This window comes from Syngnathoides biaculeatus, chromosome 5 (assembly GCF_019802595.1).
Source record: "Syngnathoides biaculeatus isolate LvHL_M chromosome 5, ASM1980259v1, whole genome shotgun sequence".
NCBI lineage: Eukaryota > Metazoa > Chordata > Actinopteri > Syngnathiformes > Syngnathidae > Syngnathoides > Syngnathoides biaculeatus.
The window spans coordinates 9,519,641-9,543,092 of record NC_084644.1 but is presented as its reverse complement, the minus strand read 5'-3'; the positions used below and the strand labels follow the sequence as shown (position 1 = coordinate 9,543,092).

General features: G+C 43.7%; 1 protein-coding gene across 1 annotated transcript in view; it reads right to left on the bottom strand.

Moving 5' to 3' along the window:
- Window positions 1-23,452, bottom strand: part of LOC133500805 (raftlin-like) — a 114,646-nt gene that overhangs the window by 46,194 nt on the left and 45,000 nt on the right. Inside the window, exons 3-5 of the mRNA XM_061819946.1 lie at window positions 15,453-15,630; window positions 7,314-7,425; window positions 711-1,089 (exon numbers count right to left, since the gene is read on the bottom strand). Coding sequence (XP_061675930.1) covers window positions 711-1,089; window positions 7,314-7,425; window positions 15,453-15,630 — 669 coding nt within the window. The remainder of the gene's footprint in view (window positions 1-710; window positions 1,090-7,313; window positions 7,426-15,452; window positions 15,631-23,452) is intronic.

Below are 23,452 nucleotides of genomic sequence, written 5' to 3'. Positions count from 1 at the left end.
CGATTACACGAAAGCTGTTGATTTTCTTCGTATCAATGTAAACAAGAGTAGCGCGCTGTCGCCTTCATAGTAACAACGACCTTCCCAACATGGACGCCGTTTAAGTGCGAGGATCAGCCAGGCTGGATTATCCAGGAAGCCCACTTGAAAACGTGTGAAGTCATGTGACCGTTTTGTGTTGTATGATGGGCGAACTGGACTTAAATGTCACTAATGCTTAATTCAAATCAATTAGATGAGTTTAAACGGCGACCAAAACGGAGTTCGTAGTCTCGTGGATGAGATATTTGAAACCAGTTGAAAAATCACCAATATTCGATGATTTAGAGTAGCAAGCAACATTTAGATCATTGTGACGGAGTCAAAGTACCAATACCTCTTAACAGCAAAAGTGTTTTTTTCTAGGCTCATCAACTCCAAGGAAAGCAGGTTCTGAACACACAGAGGGGACCTCAGGCCAAAGCGCTCACATATTAGTCCACCGTGGAGTAATATTCACAATCAAATCGGTGTGCGCATTTTGGCAATGTGGAATGGATCTTGCTGCCAGCGAGTACGAAACAGCCCCCCACTGGATCCGTAGAAGTCACGTGAATGGCCCATTTTGAGTTAAAAATGTGCAAGTGTGTTTAAATTGAGATATCAAAGCCAAGATTGACGAACAATAAGACACCACGATCAGATGGAATTGAAAGATGGAAACGACTCACCATATGATCTCTGGAGGTATCTGGTCCTCTGCTTTGAATCAGTTGCTCTGTCCTTGTTGTTGTTATGGTACGGCGACTCCTCCTCCTCCGTCAGCTCTTCTGATACTGGCGACGAGGTGGCTGAGACGTCGCCCTGGGCTCTCGAGTGGTTCCCAGAGTTTTTGCACGGGTCTGTCTCCTTTCCTGGACCTCCGTGGCAGGAAGGGCTGGAGGGGACGGAGGGACTGCAGCTGCCCAGAGAGCCGAGCACGGAGCTGGGGCTAGAGTGCAGGGACAGCGAAGGGGTGTCTGGTTCTGGGATCATGGTGCAGGGGGCTCTGTAGGGTTCCTGCACGAAGCCCACGAATGTGACGCCCTGGTCGGCTGCGTCTTGGATCTGCTGTTGGGACGAAAAACATCAAGTCAGTCACAAAGTCATACAGGCTCTGTGCTATAAAAAGACAGGAAGTCCGATGTTTTGTTCTGAAGCTCCCATTTTAGGAGCATGGTAACTTCCAGGTTTCCTTCAACAAATCACTCAATAGGAAAACCTCATATGAGGATTTCAAAATCACCCCCATTGCCGGTGTGCTTTCTGTAGGAACACAAAATTTGCTGAGGATGTCTATGATGATGAGATACACAATAACGTAGAAAAATAAATACACTTAATACTTATACTGCGGTGCGGAAAATACAGAAATAATAAACCCTAATGAGTCAGAGCTTGATTGAAGGTCTGGTGTGTGAGGGAGAAGCCTCACAGGCGCCAACTACTGGCAGAAAGACAAATGCAACATCACCGATTTCTTTCAAATTTCTGTTTTTATTTTCTCTCGTCATTTATTTCATGAAATACCCTCCAACACACACACACACTTATAGGTGTTGTCGTCGACTGCCATTTTATGTCGATATTGCAACTGCGCCATAGAGACAGATGGCGCCATTTGCTGTCGAAGAATGTTAATGGACATCATTTTCGGCACTGAAACACAACGCGCATAAAATCACGCCGATGCTCGCCAGCTGCCAAAAAGACAACCGCGGCCCTCCCCGCCATCTCCGTCTCCGTGATGGAAGAGAATAAAAAAATCAAATTGCAGGTTATTCACTATGAAATTAAATTGGAAAACAGTCAAATGGCTTCTCGGCCTTATTGCTTCATGCGAGGCGACGGCTGCCACGCCGCGGTGCTCCCCGCCATGCGTCCAAATGCAATCACGCAGATAAAAGGATGTTTTTTTTCTTCCATTTAAGGCTAACGCGGGTGGGAAGGGGTGATGGACGGGGCGATGGGAGCGCTTGGGCGAAAGGGGGATGAGATGAATGGATGGTACCGGCGCATTTGAATGAATTCGTTTTCAATAACGCTATCGTCTTTAGCATAATTTTATTACGGGCTTTGTTTGGCCACGTAGAACACGCACACATTAATTATAGCAACGTTGTACAAAACAGACCCTCAGTGTTAGGTCGGCAATCTAATGAGATCTGCTATCAAAACATCTGCCTGTCCAAAGATGATAATGCTCGCTATTAAATGACAGTCAGTGAGGTGTTTATTAGAAAATCTTTATTTTAATGTTTAGGTTATTATCATAAGCCTGTGGCCCGTGACTGCATATATTTACCTTCCTTCCAAGGTAATCACGCAATATATCGCTGACTATTGTAAAATTGTGTTGAAATAATTACATCCCGCATAATCATCTTATACCAGATTACAGTATTTGTGTTTACTGTTGTGCATGTGTGCAAATGGTATTAGATCATAAATTGAGTGAATCATATTGTAATTAACATGAATTTTGTCGTTGCATTCAAGCTGGCGTGAGCCGTGTATGAGTCGAATTGGGAGTGAAACTCACCATAACTGGCACAAATGGAATCGTATTGTAATTTGAGTAAATCGTATTGTATCGTAAATGGATTGAATCATATGGCATTGGAATGAATTCCATCACTTCATAATTGTAGAGAATTGCATCCTACTGTAATTGGAGTGAATCGTATTGTACTGTGATTTAAGTCAACCGTACAGTTTCGCGATTGGGGCGAATTGTAATGTCAGTGAATGTCGTGAGCAAGGCTTGGTCACTGCCAAGAGTGGCGTGGCCAGGCGACTGCTGTCGGCGGTGACAGTGATTTCACATTCGGAGTGTAATTACACGGGCATTTAAGGTGGAGTTTTGCCACTGGCATTGGCCAGTTTGTTGCTCTGTGTGAGTGAGTTGCATTCACTGCCTGTGGGACTCGCCGCTTGTACGCGTAAGTTCGAGTAACCCTAGTCACAGCGATTCTGTGCCCTTTCGTTTGATCCTGTCCTGTTGAGTTAGTTAGTTTTGCTTCAGAGTCATCGAACCCTTGCTGTATGTCTTTTGGATCCCGCCTAGTCTTGCCTCGTCGGACTGCTACAACGTGTATGACCAAGTTTCCGGAATAAACCGCATTGAACATTATGCCTCTGCCTCGAAGTCCTGCATTTGGCTCTGCCCCCGCACTGTTGGTTCTTCACAGTGAATTGGATTGTGTTGGAATTGAGGTGAATCGTACCGTGTCATAATTGAATCATAATTTGAGTGAATTTTACTGCCCTGCCCTAAAATGTGTATGAATCATTTTGTATCATAATTGAAATGTCCTTGATTGTAATTTGAGTGAATCTTAATGTATTGACATTGCAGTTATTTATACTGTATTATAATTGTAGTGACTTATACTGGATTGTAACTAGAGTTGATCGTAATGCATTTGGACTGAAATTAACATTTATATAATTGGAGAGAATCATATCAGAGTTTTGAGTGAATGGAATTGTGGCATGATCGAAGAGAATCACATGGTATCATAATTACAGTGAATTGTACTGAATTGTAATTCGAGTGGATTTCATCAATTGTAATTGGAATGAACCTTATTGTTACGTACTGAAATCATATTACACCATAAACGGAGTGAATTGGATTGGATTTGTATATACAAGAAATCAGAATGTATTGTAATTGGAATTAACCCAGAGTGAAGTGTATTGTACTTTAATGGGGTGATTTATCTTGCCTTATGGTTGAAGTGCATCATATCATAATTTCAGCGGATAGTATTGTATCATAATCGGTGTGAGTTGTACAGCATTATAATTGTACTGCATTGCATATTCTTGTAACTGAAGCAAATCAAGTATTATATCATTGAAATTGGAGATAAAGTACAGTGAATTCGATCCTCAATGGAGTAAATTGATTTGTAACTGTTGAGAATCCTCATCAAAGTACATTTTTACGTATTATGAATGTATTGTAAGGTTGCAAAAAAAAGTTAGCGTTCCGAGGAAATTTTTGGATTAGCCTAAAATCCAAGTTGGCCTTTACAGGTGAAGTTGATTTTCTCCTTGTTTGAGAACAGCAAGTTGGGCAAAAACTTCTTAAATACAGTTGGACATGTAAAATGAAAAGATGAGAGAATGTCAAACTAAGGTCAACTGTAAAAATTACAGCGCGTCTTGAGTCATCCTGCAAGCCTAAGATCGGAACTTTTGCGAGCAGCGTTTGATCTTGTGCCTCGCGATCCAGAAATTCAAAAAGTCCTGTTGATGTTTGTGCAATGAGCAGAGACCTCCCGGGATCAGGAATGATTGCTCCGGGCGTCGCGGTGATATATTCATGACACAGTTGAGATACTTCCGTCTGGATCCTCCGCGAACAGATGCACCCGTCAGACACGGCCTCGGGCGCGACCGTTTCCCGCAGCGTAAACACCGAGAAGGTAGCGAGGAGGTGAGCCAGACGCCTTTCAGGTCGGAGCATTTTGCGCTGCTCTCTTTCCTTTCCTTCGTTAGGCGAGATGATTGTGAGGCAGAAACTCGGCTGAACAATATTTCGGAAGCATCCCCCACCCCCCGCGGACTCGGGGACGATTTTGAATGCTTCCTATTTTCTCCCGGTGATGGAATTAAGGGGCAGGCATTTGAAGGTCATGATGGAATCCAGATTGAGAGAAAGCCCGAACTAATGATAGAGGAGGAAAAAAAACGTCCGTGTCCATCTCGCTTGGAATAGAATTCCAGCATTCGGAAGATGAAAACGATAAGGAGCGGTAATGAGGTCCAACAGGACGGCAGAAGCGTGACTAATGGAAGGGCAGAGAGGGCTCGAGGGGAGACTTCGGGAAGGGGCCGACATCACGGCGGTAGCTACATGCGCAGGTTAGACAGCGGAGGAGATGACGATGAAGATAGAGGAAGTGTTTACGTCTGCCGGCGCTCACGCCGAAGATAAGACGCATCACATTGCATCGTAATTACAATAGATATTGCCGTGATTTGGGAGACTCGTACGGCATTATATCAGTGAATCATATACGATCTTGACTGGCGCCAATCGGATTGCAATCAGAGCAATTCGTATCACGTTAATTTAAGAACAACATCGTAGCTGGAGTGAAGTAGATGAGAAAGTCAGTGAATTATATCGCATCGTAATGGACCTCTCCGCCCTGTCAATCACTCGTACAATAATAGCCAATCAGATAGCCGCATTGTCTTAACCGCCGGCTTGACACGCCCCTCTCGCCATATTGTCCCACATGCAATGCCGGTTGTCAGTAGCAGGCGCTTGGAAAAGTTAATGTTACGAAGAAAATGGTCTTCAGATGCGCTTGGGGGATGTGCAGTTCTGATGAAAGATATCCGGCTAGGTTGATTCATTTTCCAAAGCCTAAAAGACAGTTGATGAAGTGTCTACGACGGATTAAGGCTCGCGGAAGCACGTACGTACGAATAAATGTGGACAATATCAACAAAGACAAGGGTGTATTTTCAAAGGTAAGTGAGGGAGAAGTATCTTCTCTGAGTTTGATTGAATTATTATCAGTGCTTTATACATTACAGGAGAACAACTTTCACTTTGTTGGTGTATCACTGACCTGCCGGATGAAGTGTGTCATGTTTTATGCCGGAGAGTCGGGTGAGTGATACATAAATGCGCCACATCATGCAAGAGAAATGCCCATTTGCCAATTTGTATCACATCGGACTGAGCACTGGGTTCAAGTCAGATGAATGCACCCACTCACTTCTAAAGACTACAACGATATTACTCGTGATCTTTCCGAGGAAAAAGTACTCACCCTGCTTTACACGCGCAGTACGATTCCACTATTTTATCCCGTCGGATTTCAATGTGAAGTTTGGTTTTTTTGCATCGATCGCCAACGTTTTGCTGTAACTCTGCCATTGCCTCCTGCTCCGTCCAAGAATCTTAATTCTGTGTACATATCCTTGCGTGAAATAGTTGAGACGTCTCTGTCGAACTGTCTGACGCATTTGGCAAAAAACATAGAATATTATGTGGAATACGCGATAGAGAATCCACTTCAAACCTGTTCTGTTCAAGCATCATTTTGTAAGCTTGTGGGACACGGCGAAGGGGGCGGAGCTTAAGATCAATCGTACCATACAATCTTAATGAACTGTAGCTGGAGTGTATCAGATCATAAATGGGAGCTATCATATTAGATTGAAACGTTAATTGCATTGTATCAAAACTGGAGTACACCACATTTATACAGCTGGAGTACATTTAAAAAATACATTTCAGGAATTCTGTTTTATCGTAGCCGGCCGGAGCGATAAATATCGTGGCAATGAGACAATTGTACCTGAATTTCACTGCCATTGACCGCCTTAGACGGCAAATATTCGCGTGAACTTAAGTTTAATGAAGTAGAGTCACTGATGGTGTAGTGGTACACACGCCTGACTTTGGTGCAGGCAGCGTGGGATCGATTCAAGCTCAGTGATGGTGTCGATATCTACCCTGTGATTGACTGGCGACCAGTTCAGGGTGTAGTCCGTCTTTCGCCTAGAGCTAGCTGCGTTGGGCTCCGGCTCTCCCGGGACCCTTGTGAGGGTAAGCGGCTTGGATAATGGATGGATGGATGAAGTTAATTGCATCATGAGTTGTCAATGGTATCATATTGAATTCATGCATTCCTAGGCAATTTGAGTGAATAATATTCTAACTTGTGTAAAATTGTAGCCAAAACGGAGTAAATCATCTTGTAATTATGTCTCATATTCTGCAGTGTGAGGAATCACCGATGGTGTAGTGGTACACACGTCTGATTTTGATGCAGGCAATGTGGGATCGATTCCCGCACAGTGATGGCGTCTATCTGCCGTGCGACTGACTGGCGACCAGATCAGGGCGTAGTCTGCCTTTCGCCCGACACTAACTGGGATAGGCTCCAGCTCTCCTGTGACCCTTGTGAGGATAAGCATCTTGGATAATGAATGGGTGGATTCTATTGCGATTTTACTGAATTGTATTATCGAGTAAAAAGAGTGAAGTGAATTGTAAATCGGGGTGAATCGGATTTTGTTTTATTGTCGATGGGCTGAATGGTACGTATCGCATCTTCAATCTTCAGTCATTTTTGTCATAAACGCTGTGAATCCTAAAGACGGGAACTGCAGGCGATTTTATTGCAAATGAAATGAATCGTATCACAAAAGTGGGCCATCATATTGCGTCATAACCTCGCACAATCACGTCGCTCGGTAATTGTAATTTGCATCACAATTCGAGCGACGGGTCTCGTGCGCGTTCGTATTTGCAATCCAACCTTCTTGACGTATCCCTGGATGAGCTCAGGCGTCGGCGCCTGCTCGGCGGGCAGGCACTGCTCCAGCTGCAGCCGGCACGGCGGGCGCACCGCCGCCTGCCTCCTGTCCGCCCTGCGGGGGGAGAGCATCGCGTTATCTTCGCTCTGACTTTGATGTAAAGTTAAAATGGAGATTTCACTTTGAAAAAAAAAAAAAAGGGAATAACGCGTCGTTCTCTGCGGCCGTGTAAACACGCCGAGCATGTAAACACTTGCTGGCGGGACCGCCGGCCTGTGGGTAGCGACGACGACGACGGCAATCAAACAAACTTCGACACTCGCAGATTAAAAGGAGGCAAAGGCAATAAATTCCATGCAAATCCCCCCCCCCCCCCCTCCCCACAACACACACGCACACACACAGAAACACACGCAAGCTCCCTTCACACACGTGTGTATTCAAGCCGGCTGCTTTCTATTTATAAGAAGACGTTTCCCCTCCGTCGGCCCCCAGGAGGACAACGCCACCACTTCCATCTCCCCGCCGCTCATCCTGTTGACAAGAAGCCCCGCATGGGCTTTTCCTCACCCCACGCCTGTGTGTGTGTGTGTGTGTGTGCGCGCACATGACTAAAACGTAGTCACCCGACATCCTGCAGGGTGCATTAAACCTTCTGGTGTTCGACCTCACGCCCGGATAATCTGACACTTGCTGACTTTTAACATTTCATCCACACACAAAGTTACATGTGTGTGGATGTGTGGAGTGGATCTGGATCAAAGGAGTACGAAACTATGACGGCACCGAGGGCGGCGACCCCCGATCCAGGAAAAACTTTGGATTTATATCCTTCTCGTAAATTTTGAGTTCAATGACTGATTTGCATATATGATAATTGTATCAAGCTATACATTCAGTTTCATTTCAGAATTAGAGACCCACTGACATGAAATGCATTATTTTTAGTATGTTTTTAATTAAAAAAAAAAAAAAAAAAAGGCAGCCGGAATGGACCCATCCGTTTTTTCACCACGCAACATGATTTTGACATATATGGTTTTTTGTAACTCCCGTCATGAAAATCCTCTCGAGGGATTTGTTTTTGTGAAGAAGCAGGAAGTGACGTAGAGGGCAGTAGCGGACTCAAGCGGTCTCGTCTGTTTATGGTAGTTTTAACTGCTGGAATTTAGCTCTTTGTTCCTTGGTGATAGCCAAAATGCCGGCTCGTTGCATTGCTGGATATTGCTTGAACACTCAGGAGGATTGATTTACTCCTCATACCTTTCCAAAAGACCCGGTTCGTCGTGAAAAATTAATTGCAAAGGACGAGAGCTTTGTGGGTTCCAAATGACAGGTAGGTGTGTATATAGCTACTAAAAAAAAAAAAAAAAAAAAAAAAAAAAAACAATAGTTGCGGGGGAGGGTGACGTAATTCTTCTCTCAAAACGTAACAAAAGATCCGCGTAACAAAGTCAGGGCTGCTAAATGTGTCTGTGCCCGTCGGTGCTGCCCCTCGTCCCTGGCGGATGCTAATAAATACTGTCGCGGAGTCTGTTGTTAGTGAAAAGTGATCCGCATATCATCTAAATATGCCTCTAAACGATAGTGTAATACAGTCCCGGTCACTTCACTCGATTGCGAGCTGTTGTCTTCTTCGAAAAGAGCTCCCATGTCAGCAGGTGCCACGACGTGTTTTCTATGGCGAATGTCCCGGTGTAACATCTGCTGATGACGTTGCAGGCAATATGGCCGCCACTTGGATGTCGAATGAAACTTCCACAACTTTTCGCGTGGATGACACGCTCTGCGCTTATATTTATCTTTTCGGACAGACATTGAAGTGAATAATGTTACGTGTATTTTTCATGACTATCTATTTTACAATGTATACAGGGATGTCAGTGGGGCTTTAAGGTCCAGGCATCAACAAACAATACACTATATATAAAAAAAATATATATATAAAATTATCTCATAATGGAATTGAATTGTATTGCTTTCTGCCAGTGTGGACTGGATCACATAACTTGAGTGAGACGTAATTGGTGTGAATCATTTTACCTCTATCATACTTGCGGATTTTACCAAATGGTATTTCCTTTAAAAATGTATTGGATGAGGTTTACAACCAGGTGCGCTCTGTAAGCCAGAATTACGGTGCTGCGACTGTTCGGCCACAGCAGTCGTGGCGACTTCTCTACCTGTAATTTTGGCCATTTCAGGTGAAACGCGCCATTGGAGTGAATGAGTGAATCGTATCATAATCTGCGTGAATTGTATCGCACGGTACTTAAGAGTGAATCATCGCGCGATTAGCGTGAATCACATCATCATTGGAGTGTAAGGTGAGTTACAGTAAGTGAATCGAATCATAACTGGAGTCGAATGGATCACATTGTAACTGGATTTACGTGTCTCGGAACGGAGTGTTACATCATAATCGAAGTGAATCATCATAATTGAAGTTCACCATTTAAGTAGTTGTGAACCGCATCAAAATCGGAGTGAAATGTATTGCATCGTAATCGGAGGGAATCATATCATAACTCAAGTCAATTTTATTGTAATTATTGTGAATCTTATCATTGTAAATGTATCACAACATAATTGGATTGAATCATACTGTAACTGGCGTTAATTATTTTGAAATTGTGAATTATATCATAATTGGAGGGATTCATTGCTTGGAATAAATTGAGTGAATTATATCGAAATTGAAATGAATCAAAATAATTGGAGTGCAAGTACTACAAATGATGATCAATGTCCGAAATAGATTACAAATAACAGTTTTGTATTGTATCAGAATTGGACTGAATAATATTGTGAACCAACCGAGTGTATCATAAATAGAATGAACCCAATTCAAATGGAATCATCATCTATTATAGTGGAATTGGAGTTATATTGGAAATGGATTGAATCATTTTGGATTGTATTTAAATTGGACTGAATCGCATCATAAATGCAGCGACGCAAATTGGAAATGGGATGTGCCGTTTTTTCATCCATTGTGGATTTTTGACCAAAGAATGTTTGTATACTTCTATGAAGAGACCTGTTACTGTTTTAAATTGTCGGGCGCAAAAAAAATGCATGATATGAAAAAAACAAAACAAAAAACCTTGGTCGGCCTGGTCTAAGAAAGCGTTGCGGCTCGGTCGTCATGGTGATTTGTTATAACAGTAAGAGCCAACGTGTCACTGGAGTCCAGCAATGTGGCGTCACATTCATCTGCTGCGTTTTAAAAGTATTCCCCCCCCCCCGTGTCATGTAGTTATGGTCCAATTGGTAAAATAAATGCAGGAATGAAATCCTGTTGTTTTGCCGCTCACAGTCATAATGTCGAAATTGCCATCAAAGACGAACAAACGTACATTTCTGTTTGTAACTTTCCATTTAATCTATTTTTCCATACACTCTTGTACCCCCGTTTGCAAGCGTCCAGGGAGTGATAGGAGCTGTCGTTTATACACACATACGCGCATGACGGACCTTTTCACAATCTGCTCTCGTGTTACTGTGCGGACAAAAAGAAATGAAAATCTTTCAGCATGAACACGCAAATGGCGGGTGGGCGTCCACTTTGTCATTCATGCTCCGAGAGTCGTCAAAAACGGTTCCTCTGAGACCATCCGGACGTCGGGGGCTCTAATGCGCCGTAATTTGATTTTGACGGGAAAAGGTTGAGACCGCATCCAGCAATGCATCCGTCACCGGCATCGACGATAAAGGAGGCAACTACGGGGTGGGAGCGTCGGGTGGGGGGGGGGGTCTATCGGTACCCTCACATGCAGGTTTGACTTGTTCCATGTGCACGATTTTAACGATAAACAATTCCCCGTTGAAATGAATGGAAACGCCATGAATCTGTTCTAGCTCCCCGAGAACAACAATTTTTTTAAATAAGTAAATAAATAAGAAACGACTGCTTCCAACTGGGGACTGTATAATACAGACATATAGATACAGTGAAGAAAATAAGTATTGAACACCCTTCTATGTTGCAAGTTGTCCCATTTAGAAATCCTGGAGGGGTCTGAAATTTTCATCGTCGGTGCATGTTCACTGTGAGAAAAGAAAAATCCAGAAACCACAGTGTATGATTTTTTTTTAACGATTTATTTGTGTGATAGAGCTGCAAATAAGTATTTGAACACCTTGCTATCAGCTAGAATTCCGACCCCCAAAGACCTGTTAGTCCGCCTTTAAAAGTCCACCTCCACTCCATGGATTATCCTGAATCAGATGGACCTGTGTGAGGTCGTTAGCTGCATAAAAACACCTGTCCACCCCACACGATCAGTAAGACTCAAACTTGTAACATGGCCAAGACCAAAGAGCTGTCCAAAGACACCAGAGACAAAATTGTACAACTCCACACGGCTGGAAAGGGCTACGGAGAAATTGCCAAGCCACTTGGTGGGAAAAAAAGGTCCACTGTTGGAGCAATCATTGGGAAAATGGAAGAAGCTAAACGGTACTACACGACAGGACTTGGTCAATGACCTGAAAAGAGCTGGGACCACCATTTCCTAGGTGACTGTTGGTAATACAACAAGACGTCATGGTTTCAAATCATACATAGCACGGAAGGTTCCCCTGCTTAAACCAGCACATGTCAAGGCCAATTTGGATGATACAGTGGAGTCATGGTAGAATGTTTTGTGGTCAGATGAGACCAAAATGGAACTTTTTGGTCATAATTCCACTAACCATGTTTGGAGGAAAACGAATGATGTGCTCCATCCCAAGAACACCATCTCCACTGTGAAGCATGGGAGCGGTAGCATCGTGCTTTGGGGGTGTTTTTCTGCACATGGGACAGGACAACTGCACCGTATTAAGGAGAGGATGACCGCGGTGGCCATGTATTGTGAGATTTTGGGGAACAACCTCTTTCCCTGAAGATGGGTCGTGGCTGGGTCTTTCAACATGACAATGACCCGAAGCGCACAGCCAGGAAAACCAGGGAGTGGCTCCGTAAGAAGCATATCAAGGTTCTGGCGTGGCCTAAGCCCAATATAAAATCTTTGGTGGGAGCTGAAACTCCGTGTTTCTCAGCGACAGCCGATAAACCTGTCTGATCAAGAGAACATCTGTGTGGAGGAGTGGGCCAAAATCCCTCCTGCAGTGTGTACAAACCTGGTGAACAACTACGGGAAACGTTTGACCTCTGTAATTGCAAACAAAGGCTACTGTATGAAATATTAACATTGTTTTTCTTGGGCGTTCAAATACGTATTTGCAGCTGCATCACACAAATAAATTGTCCAAAAAAAACCCCATACATTGTGATTTATGGATATTTCTTTTTAGATTCTCTCTCTCACAGTGGACATGCACCGACGATGAAAATTTCAGACCCCTCCATGATTTCTAAGTGGGAGAACTTGCAATACTGCAGGGTGTTCAAATACTTATTTTCGTCACTGGAAGGATCATAGCTTTGAGGTTCAGCCAGAGTGAGAAAGAGGATGGAGGGGGGAAATGAGGGATCGGAAGAAGGGAGTGAGGGCGAGGGGAAAGAGGTAGCATGTAAGTAAAGATCAGGGGATGACAGAGTGACGGCTGTGTAGTAAAAAGAGAGAGACAGAGAAAATGAGAAGGAGTGACGAAGAAGGACAGAAATAGAAAACAGAAGTGTTTGCATCCCGGGGGCGTTCATGTTAAAAATGGCAGCGCGTCACCTGCGGTGTGAACTCTTGTCTTCTTGCGTCACGACTGTCGCCTGCTTAACCCTCTGACAAATGTCCTCCAGCCACAGACGGGAACTTCCTGCTGGGTGAACACACCTCATGACCCCCCCAGGCTTGTCACCCACACTGGGTGTGAACAACTTTCACGTTTGCTTAAGGCGACTGATGACACTGTTTGGTGATCATGGATGACTTGAAATAGTTTGTCAAAGCGTCAACGCTATTGGTTTCAAGCCTTAGCAGTTCTACTTCCTGTTGTTTCTTCATTGCCGCCATCTTTATTCCGTACAAAATGGCCGTCCTCACCACTCTGTTATAAACTTTGCCCTTCATCTTACCGGAAACCCTTCTGTCACATAGAACACCGGACACCTTCCGCCAACTGTTCCACCCCGCTTGGACCCGTTTCTTCACTTCCTTACCACGCTCACCAGTGTGAGGAGGGGAAATCAATCGGAGATTCATGGTCACGACTCAAAACAAACAAAAAAAGATACGATACGTTCACAGAAGTCAAGCTAAAAATGCATGCTATGGACAACCGCCTGTGAAAGTTTTACAGATAAAAGAGCAAAATTCAAAAACAAGAACCTTATTAATATTTTTTACATTTTTATTTTCTATCTGAAGCCAACTTGAGGTTAACCCCGAAGGATGAAAATAGAGCAATGAAGCAAGATGCTTAGATTTCGAAACCCTGGTTGGTCAACCTTTTCAAATGCAACTTGTTTGCGTGCCGGCTCTGTGACATCACTTCCTGCGAGATAAGTGAACGCTTATGAGGCACGGGCGAAGGCGCACTCAATGTACATCATAAGTCTTTCTCTCATGTAAAAAGGCGACCAGACTATAAAAAGAAATCCAGGCGGAGAAGTCGACTCCCTCCCGGTGCCTTTCTTTTCTCCCCCTCCCCGCCCCCCCCACCACTCAAGCGCTCCCTCCCTGCCGCCTTCCTTTCTTCTCTCCATCCATCCACGGCTTCCATCCATCACTATGACAACGGTGTGCCAGAGAACATTTCTTCACATTTTCACCTGTTTGCGAGTCTTCTTATGTTGCCCGCTCACCTCTATTGCTCTTTAATGGGGACCTCATTATTACACCCCCCCACCCAACGCACACCCCCCCCCCACCCAACACGCACACACTTTTTCTTCCTCTCTTGCAATCAGCCAGTAATGACGAATACCTCCCATCAGCCAACGCCTGCTCAACTGTAACCTCGCAACGTCACTCACTAATGGAACAGTGACGGGTTTGACAGTTGACATTTTACATTTTTGTTATGATGCAAGGTTGGGGGAGGAGGAGGGGGGGGCAAGTTGCACCCTTTGTCAGACAAGTGAGAGGTAGTCCTGTGAGCTAAAGAGTTTACACTGTTTTTGATCATGTTTTGTTGTTGTCCTTTGACAATTTGTGCTTTCATCTATGCAAAAAAAGGCAAAAATGAGCTTTTTTAGGTCAGTTTTTTTTAGCAGTAATGTAGATGAGTGAATTTCTTCTTTTTTTTTCTTTGCATAAGTCAATTAATTTCAAATGGTATTTTTAAACAATTATTGTTATCCCATGTCATCAAATTCACTATTAAAATGAATCAAAAATATTGTAATTTTTTTTTACAGAGGAGCTTTAGTAATGCCACAGCATAAGTGTCTTCCGATGTTTAATTCTAAATTTGCTATGACCGCTTGAGCATAAATTCAGTACATTGAAAAAAATATCACAATATAAAAACAATTTACTTTTTCTCCACATTTTAATTCTTTTCCAAGACTAAGTAAATCATGATATTAGTTAGAGTTAAGATTTTAATTATACAGAAAATAACTTTGAATAGCATTTTTTTTTTTTAACTTTGGTATGTTAGAACTTGTCATTAAATTAATAAATAGAAAATCCGGGCTCCCCTGTGTGGAGTTTGCGTGTGCTATTCTTGCATGCATGGCTTTTCTCCACGTACTATCCATCCATCAATTTTCTTAGCCGCTTATCCTCACAAGGGGTGCAGGGAGTGCTGGAGTCTATCCCAGCTGTCAATGAGCAGGAGGCGGGATATACCCTGAACTGGTCGCCAGCCAATCGCAGGGCACATCGAGACAAACAGCCGCACTCACAATCACACCTAGGGGCAATTTAGAGTGTCCAATTAATGTTGCGTTTCTTTGGGATGTGGAAGGAAACCGGAGTGCCCGAAGAAAACCCACACAGGCACGGTGGAGAACATGAAAACTCCACACAGGCGGGTCTGGGATCGAACCCGGAATCTCAAAACTGTGAGGCCAACGCTTTCCAGCCGATCCCCACGTACTATCATTTATCAATTGTCCAGGCAGCCCAGCTACAACATTGACCTTTTATAGAAACTCCTTTTCAGCTACTAAACACCAAACTATTACTTGTCCAGTAAATACATTGTGTGTTTATATGAAAAAAAAATAATAATAATAATTGGGCACGTACACATCGTTGCTCTGGACCAAGATGGCGCGGTAGAGTTGGTGTTGCAGGCTGTTGGACTCTGGGCCGCAGGGGTGGATGAACGGGTGGATGGCCGCCAGGAGGAAACCCTGCTGGTAGAGCTCTTGCAACTGTTCCGGCAGCTCTCGCACTGACGACAGACGCAACGTGGACGTCCCGCCTGAGTGACACAAACACAAACAGGGACATAAGTTTATTTCTTTGTCATATACAGTAAATCTAAAATGTTCATGGCTTTCCCGTAGCATCCAAAACACTTTCATTTAACGGCATGAAATTTGGTAAACAATCACAATCATATATCGACTCGCAAACGCAGTTCAGGAAACCGTGCCTGAAAAGATACAAGAAGACTGCCAGTTGAGTTTGAAGCAAATATTATCGGCCATTTTGCCACCTCCAGGGTTCCTGTTCATCACTAAATGTAGGCAGAGCATGCCTAATAAGTTTGATGACTCACCGTAAAACTAATCAACTATAACTTGATTGCCTCATTAACATACATAAAAAAACACCTCAAAAAAAAAATGACTTTTACAACTGATGAAACACAAACATTGGCTGACATTTTTGAGCAAGAATCTCCAGCTGCAGTGGCAGTTAACGATAATTAAAACTGTGATGCAAAAAAAAAAAAAAAGATGTAAATAAAAGATCTGATTATTGGCAATTCAGATAGCAAAAGTGATTAAGAATTCACTCCAGGTTGGTTTTGCGAAATTGGCCTCGCCGCTTCAGACTTAATCAGAGGAGATCAAAATCCAATCAGCGCTGATTGCTGACGCCGCACGTGCTTTTTTGGCTCGGCGGTCCGAGAGTGGTAGTTAGCGGTGGGCTAATGAGCCGCAATCAGCCAGCGTTGTTAAATTAAAAAAAAAAAAAAAAAAAAAAACACGTTAGCCGCACAGAAATGTACATCGGCCTCCAACTCATTTTGCTAAGATCGTTCATGGTCTAGGGGGGCTTGATAGAGAATGCCGGTAACATTTAGAGTATAATTTCCAGCGACTGCACCATGAGAGATCATCAGCTTGTGTCGGCGCACCTAATGAGCAAATGGTAAGAAAAGAAATACATAATAAGCATATTCACACAGACGCCCCCGGTGGCCACAAATCATGCAACATGCAGACTGGCTAATAGCCTAGCCCAGGGGTCGGGAACCTTTTCCACTGGGGGAGCTGTAAAGGCCAAATATTTTAAAATGTCATTTCAAAAGAGTGATACAGTCTTTAAAAAACTAAGTACAGTACAACACTTTTAGAGTACAATAAATAATGAATTATTTTAAATAATAATTTGCTATCGTGCTGGTGCGATGGTGAACAGTTCTTGCCGGCAAAAGGCGTGTTTTTTCTTTGAGCGACCTTTGTCAAAAGCGTTTCCATAATTAGCTGTTCCGACGAGATCGGCGTTAGAAACTTCTGAGCCTGTGGACACCGACGACCACTCTAAAACTACGGCAACCCGACTAGGACTAACTGTGTCTGCGTCATTTGCGTTGCCTCCCACACCAAACTCCGGCAACCCCACTAGGACAATCCTTCCCTGCACGACAGAAATCACATAAACAGTATGTCGTTATGAGGGCTCCGCGAGCCATATGCAACCACCAAAAGAGCCAGGTGTCATGTGCAAGGCTGGACCACCGCCAAGAAGGGTATGCTTATACCGCATCGTGGGTTACTCCGCCACGACGCCATTATAGTCCAGTCACGCTTTAGTTATGCTCTTTAGTTGTCTCATAGTTATCAGACCTTGTTTCTTGTTTTGTGGATCCTGCCTCCTTGGACTGTGTTGTCGTGCACAACTTAGTTTATAATAAAGCCCCTTGAACGTCATGCCTTTGCCTGGGAGTCCTGGTGCTTGGCGTCCTGGCCGACCTCCTGACCTGCTCGGCAGGATGCCTCGCTTTGGGTGGCCTGGACGGCCACCAGACTGACGGGGTTGGGGGATTGGTGCCCTCCCCCGGTCCCCCTTCCACCTTCCCTGGTCATCTTTTTTGTTCTGTTTTTTTTGGTTTTTGTCACATCTGGGATATGCGCCTTGGGGGCGAGGGGGTCGGCTCTGTTATATGTAAGGCTGGACCACGGCCAAGAAGGGCATGGCCTGGCCACTGCGGTTGAGCGGTTTCATCTATGACACCTGTCGTCGGTCACAGCTGTTTCACATGAGGCGCTGTGATTAGACCATTTATATAATTTGGAGTTTTGTCACTGGCATTTGCCAGTTCGTTGAGTATGCTTTATCGCATCGTGGATTACTCCGCCACTGCGCCATTATAGTCCAGTCGCGTTTTTTGTTATGCTCTTTATTTGTCTCATAGTTATCAGACCTCGTTTCTTGTTTTCTGGATCCTGCCTTCTTGGACTGTGTTGTCGTGCACAAGTTATTTTATAAGAAAGCCCACTGAACATCATGCCTTTGCCTGGGAGTCCTGCATTTGGGTCAGCCTCCGCACCGCTGGTTCATGACAGTAGGTTCCTGACCCCTAGCCTATCCCGTTAACAGCAAGCTAACTCGACAATCATTGCTGACGCCTATGTCACTCACCAGGCCAGGGCCCGTCATATGAACCCAAAGTCACAGATACTACACTCGAATATGAGCATGGTAGTCAGATGGACAAAAATAATACCTGCATCACATAAAAACATGTTACTGTTTAATAACTCTGATATTGTCGGATTCATTGATACAGTACTTGCTAGGAGTACTTGGTCTTAAAAATATTTCATAGCTGCAACCTTACTTCTCTCACTAAAAGTCAGCCAAGATAGAGTCCATCTCACATGTGATCCTAATGAGGACTCGCGGTATAGAAAACGTGTCTACCGAGACACAATATAAATCCTCTTCCACATTTGCCGAATACATCCATTTATGATCCAAAATCAATAGTCTTTGACATGACATTGAGTCACGTTTGAAGAAGCCCGGTTGAGAACTGCGCCTGGTCGCGAGAGTACAAATCTGACATCCAAACATGTCCTCCCAGGAACCAAAGTATTACAGAAGCGCTGACAGAAGAAGCAAGAGAAGATCAAAAAAAAAAAAAAAAAAGTGTCCTGAGTGGGCGTAAGTGATCCCCGTCTAAAAATACTTCCCCCAAATTTCTCAATCACTCTGTCCTACTGCACCACAATGCCGCCGCTCCGGAAACTAACAGGCATGAAGGAATTAACACAAAGAAGTAGGCCGCCATGGAAAATGACTGAAACACGCCTCCCTCCTCCAATTTCCATCTTCCCGCACCGCTGGCGCATTAATCCTACTGTGATCCCTAATTTGGTTTCCTTGCCTTTGGTGCTAGAAGAACTCCTGGAGGAGGGAAGCTGTAGTGGCGCGACGAGGTTCGGAGTAGACGTGAAAAGCGGGAGAAGAGTAAATAAGAAGCGATTTCAATTAGCTGTGGAAACATCGCCGCCGGCCAACTTCTTCCGCGAGTGGGCGCTAATCACCCTGGGAGTCGCGATTAATCCCGTCTTATAAAAACACACACACACGTTAATTTCATCATTGGAGATCACAGAGCCGCAGTGAAAGTGTGAAATAGTTACGTAGTAATCATAAGGAAATTGTTGGGTTTTTTTTGGTTTTTTTTTAACTTGATCCTACTCCTTTTCAACCCTTAAAAAAAATCCCGTTTCAATTTTGGTTTAGATGTTGGAAGTATAGATTTGAATCAATCAATGGAAAAAGCAGTTGCCACAAATTTTGTGAGGGATTGTCAATAATTTACAGATTTCCACGGTTTGTAGCAGGGGTCTGTCTCTATGCCTGGGAAATACTGGGGACAATATTTTTAATTAATTAATATTTTATTTATTTGTATATTTATGGCTGAAATAAAAATTTGATCCAAGTCCAATTTCTGTCTTAAAAAAAAACAAAACTAAAAATTAAACCTGCGTGCGCTATTCAAGGGGGCTTATCTGGACAAATTCCCAAGTAGGATTTCATCAAAATAAGAGTGGAGGAATTGACCCAAAATGGCTGCTTCAAACCAAAATGTTCAATTTTGGAAATGGTTGCTTGGGACTTTTATGTGTATTCTGTTATGATAGACATCCATCCATCCATCCATCCATTTTCTTTGCCGCTTATCCTCACGAGGGTCGTGGGGAGTACTGGAGCTTATCCCAGCTGTCTACGGGCAGGAGGCCGGGTACACCCTGAACTGGTTGCCAGCCAATCACAGGGCACATCTAGACAAACAGCTACACTCACAATCACACCTAGGGGCAATTTAGAGTGTCTGTCCAGTTAATGTTGCATGTTTTTGGGATGGTGGGAGGAAACTGGACTCCCCGGAGAAAAGCCACACAGGCACGGGGAGAACATGCAAACTCCGCACAGGCGGGGCCGGGATCGAACCCGGATCCTCAGAACTGATCCACCGTGCCGCCTTGTGATAGACGTGTACACATAATTTTGTGTTTGTAAAACCTGTTGTTTTCCCAAAATTTGTAGGTGGGAGGAGGCACGACTTAGTCAGTTCCAGGTTGTCATATCCAAGACCACTGCAATACAAACATTTTTAGTGCTACATACATACTTCCAAAAAATGTACGATGCTTTTTTTTGGACCCCTAAAAATGGAGTCCTTCGTATTCGTTTGCTACTGTCATCCACGACTAATCAGTGCTGTTATAATGATTGACATGTAGTCCATCAAAAGTCCCGGAAATTCCAGCCAATGACAAGAAAATGTAAAACTTGCACAGAAACTCAAGTCACACGTACTTGAAACTCTATTACTATGACTATAACAGGTAAAATACTAATAATACTATATTATGATGACTACCGTAATTTCCCGCCTATAAGCCGTGACTTTTTTCACACGCTTACAACCCTGCGGTTTTATGCGGGGATGCGGCTAATTTGTGCATTTTTACTAACGGTCGCAAGGGGGCACTTGAGCGGAAAAGGTAAGAGTGAGACCGGTGGAATATATGTGCCGAGGCACTGACCTTTACCGGTCTGACCGTTAGTGCTGCGCTAGTGTGTTACTGCCGTGTCTGTGATTTTTCACCCGTTTTTTTTTTTTTTTTAACTGGCCCAGTTAGCGTTTGCGTGGCAGCGCATGCGTTAAACTCTGTGTAACATTTTTCTTTATAAATATCTCGTGTTTCAATGTGGGCACTTCGGCTTTTACACACTTGCGGGGTATGTACGTACCAAATGGTATTTCCTTTACAAATGTACTAGGTCTGGCTTTTAACCAGGTAAGAATGAGACTGGTGGAATGTATGCTCCGAGGAAGTGACTTTTACCGGCCCTGTTAGCGCTGCGCTAGTGTTAACTGTGCTAGTGTGTTGCTGCTGTTACTGGCGTGTCTCAGGGATATTTACCAGGAAGTTTTATTTTAACCGACCCTGTTAGTGTAGCGCTAGTGTTAGCGCTAGCGTGGTGTTAGCGCTAGAGGGGCAATAGCGTTAGTGCTAGCACTAGCGTTAAACTCTCTGTGTACAGTCTTTCTTAGTAAATATCTAGTGTTTCAAAGTGGGCACTTGCAGCTTTTACACTGCTGCGGCGTATTTATGTACCAAATGGTATTTCCTTTACAAATGTACTGGGTGAGGCTTATAACCAGGTGCGCTCTGTAGGCCGGGAATTACGGAAATTGTGTTGCTTTTGTAGTACATTTTTGTGTGTATATATATTGTATAAGTCATGAAAGTAACCGTCCATGTAGCAGCAAAATGCATCTTCAACAAAAAAGATATGAAACACAGGATGCTCTTGACGTCCGTGTGTGTGCGCGCGTGTGTGTATAACGTACCTGGAAACAAACCGGCGTAATAACTAATCACGGCAAAAATAGACGCTTTTCTGTCTGACAGACAACAAATTGGTTTTCCGTGTAATTATGTTAGCGCAGTGTCAGACAGGAACACTAAACACAGCGCGGCTTGGCGATCTTGTTTTTGTGGATGTAGCACGAAGTTGGCACAGGTAACCTCGGGGGTTGGACGCCGAAGGGCTGACGGAGTGACAACTCCTAATCAAAGAGGGCGGCGAACAATTTGAGGAGGAAATTGGACCTGCAGGTGACATGACGCCACCCGCCGCGTTCGTCTGCGCTGCTCTAATGGGCCGTGACATTTTTATTCGCGACGTTTCGAGGAACTCAGATTTGCCGTTTTTTTTTTTTTTTTTTTTTTGCATAATCCAGATTACAAATGACAAAACAAAATTCCTCTGGCCTTTGGAGTTTCATGTTAAGGTAACTATGGAAAAACAATTATCTGAGCCGCTTATCCTCACGAGTGTCGCGGGAGTGGTGGAGCCGATACCAGCTATCATCGGGCGGGGGGGGGGGGTAGACCCTGAACTGGTTGCCAGCCAATCGCAGGGCACATCGAGCAATTTAGAGTCTCCAATGAATGCAAGTTTTTGGGATGTTGTTGGAGAATCCATTTTTGGATGACAAAATTAGATCATTTCAAAGATTGTGTCATGGGGAAAGTAAATTATATGGGGAAACAAATTCCCACTTGATGAGAGAGACTTATACGCCCGTAATAAACAAACAGCAAAGGGTGAAAACAATGTTAAAATAATGAACAATACATGCCGTGTGAATATTCATGTCGAGCACATCCAGAAATAAACATTATGTAAATGAATAACTAAAGCACATCTGCTCCATGTATCTGTTACGAGACGCGTCAAAGTGAGTCAGAGTGGTCTGCCGACGTGAAACGGGATACGTAAGCGAAGGATTTGAATGCAGACACATTTCGAAGCGTGAGGCGCTTTGGAGCAGCAAAACCTTTTCAAAACGAGTAGACCGGGAATGGAAATTACCGGAAATGGAGAACTGTGAATTTTGGAGCCTTTTCCAAAGATTAGGCCGAATACTCAATTAAACTACTGCCTTAAAATGTGGAGCAGGTGAGTGTTAATGCACACGTTTGAAAGCCGAACTTAATTTGAAACTCTAACCTTAATTTAGAACACAATTGGCTCGACACTTAAGTTTAGAATCCTGACCCAGGACTTGAAACCTTAATTACAGACTCCTCTGCCAGGTTTGAAACCCAAAATTAAAGGCTGAGGACCCTGATTTTTAAACCCTCACCTTAATTTTTAACCCTAAACCAGGATCAAAGTTCCAAGTTTGAATCACGAATGTGGTTTGAAACCGGAATATAAATGATTGACTCAGAGTTCAAACCCCAACTCCAGCTCCAAACCCGAATAAGAATTACAAAACCAGACTTGAAACAGGCGGCACGGTGACTCAGCTGGTTAGCCTCACAGTTCTGAGGTCCCAGGTTCAATCCCGGACCCTGCCTGTGTGGGGTTTGCATGTTCTCCCGGTACCTGCGTGGTTTTCTTCCGGGCACTCCGGTTTCCTCCCACATTTCAAAAACATGCAACAATAATTGGACACTCTAAATTGCCCCGAGGTGCGACTGTGAGTGCGGCTGTTTCACCCTGCGATTGACTGGCGACCAGTTCAGAATGTACCCCGCCTCCTGCCCGTTGACAACTGGGATAGGCTCCAGCACTCCTCGCGACCCTTGTGAGGATAAGCGGCAAATAAAATGGCTGGATGGGTTTGAAACATTAAACTCACCTTAACCCTAATTTGACACCTTAATTAACCTTAATTAAAACCTTAATTAGAAATTATAAGCTTGTCTTGAAACCGCAACACTTGTTGAAAACAAATTTGAAAACGTAAACCTGGCCTGAAAGCAAAAACCTGTCTTGAAATCCTAATTCAAAACCTAACCCAGATTTGAAACTCAATCTATGTTTGAAGCCCTATCCCTGTCTTCGATTCTAATTGGAAATCTCAACCCTCTCTTGTTGAAAACCTTAATTTGAAGCATGGACAAACATCCCAAAAGTGTTTAACAGGTCGGCGTCGAAGCATGTTATGGTAAATGTTTCGCACCGAATTAATTATGAACAAAACGAGAACCTTGTTAATGAAGAAAAAAAAAAATAATAATTCCTGGACC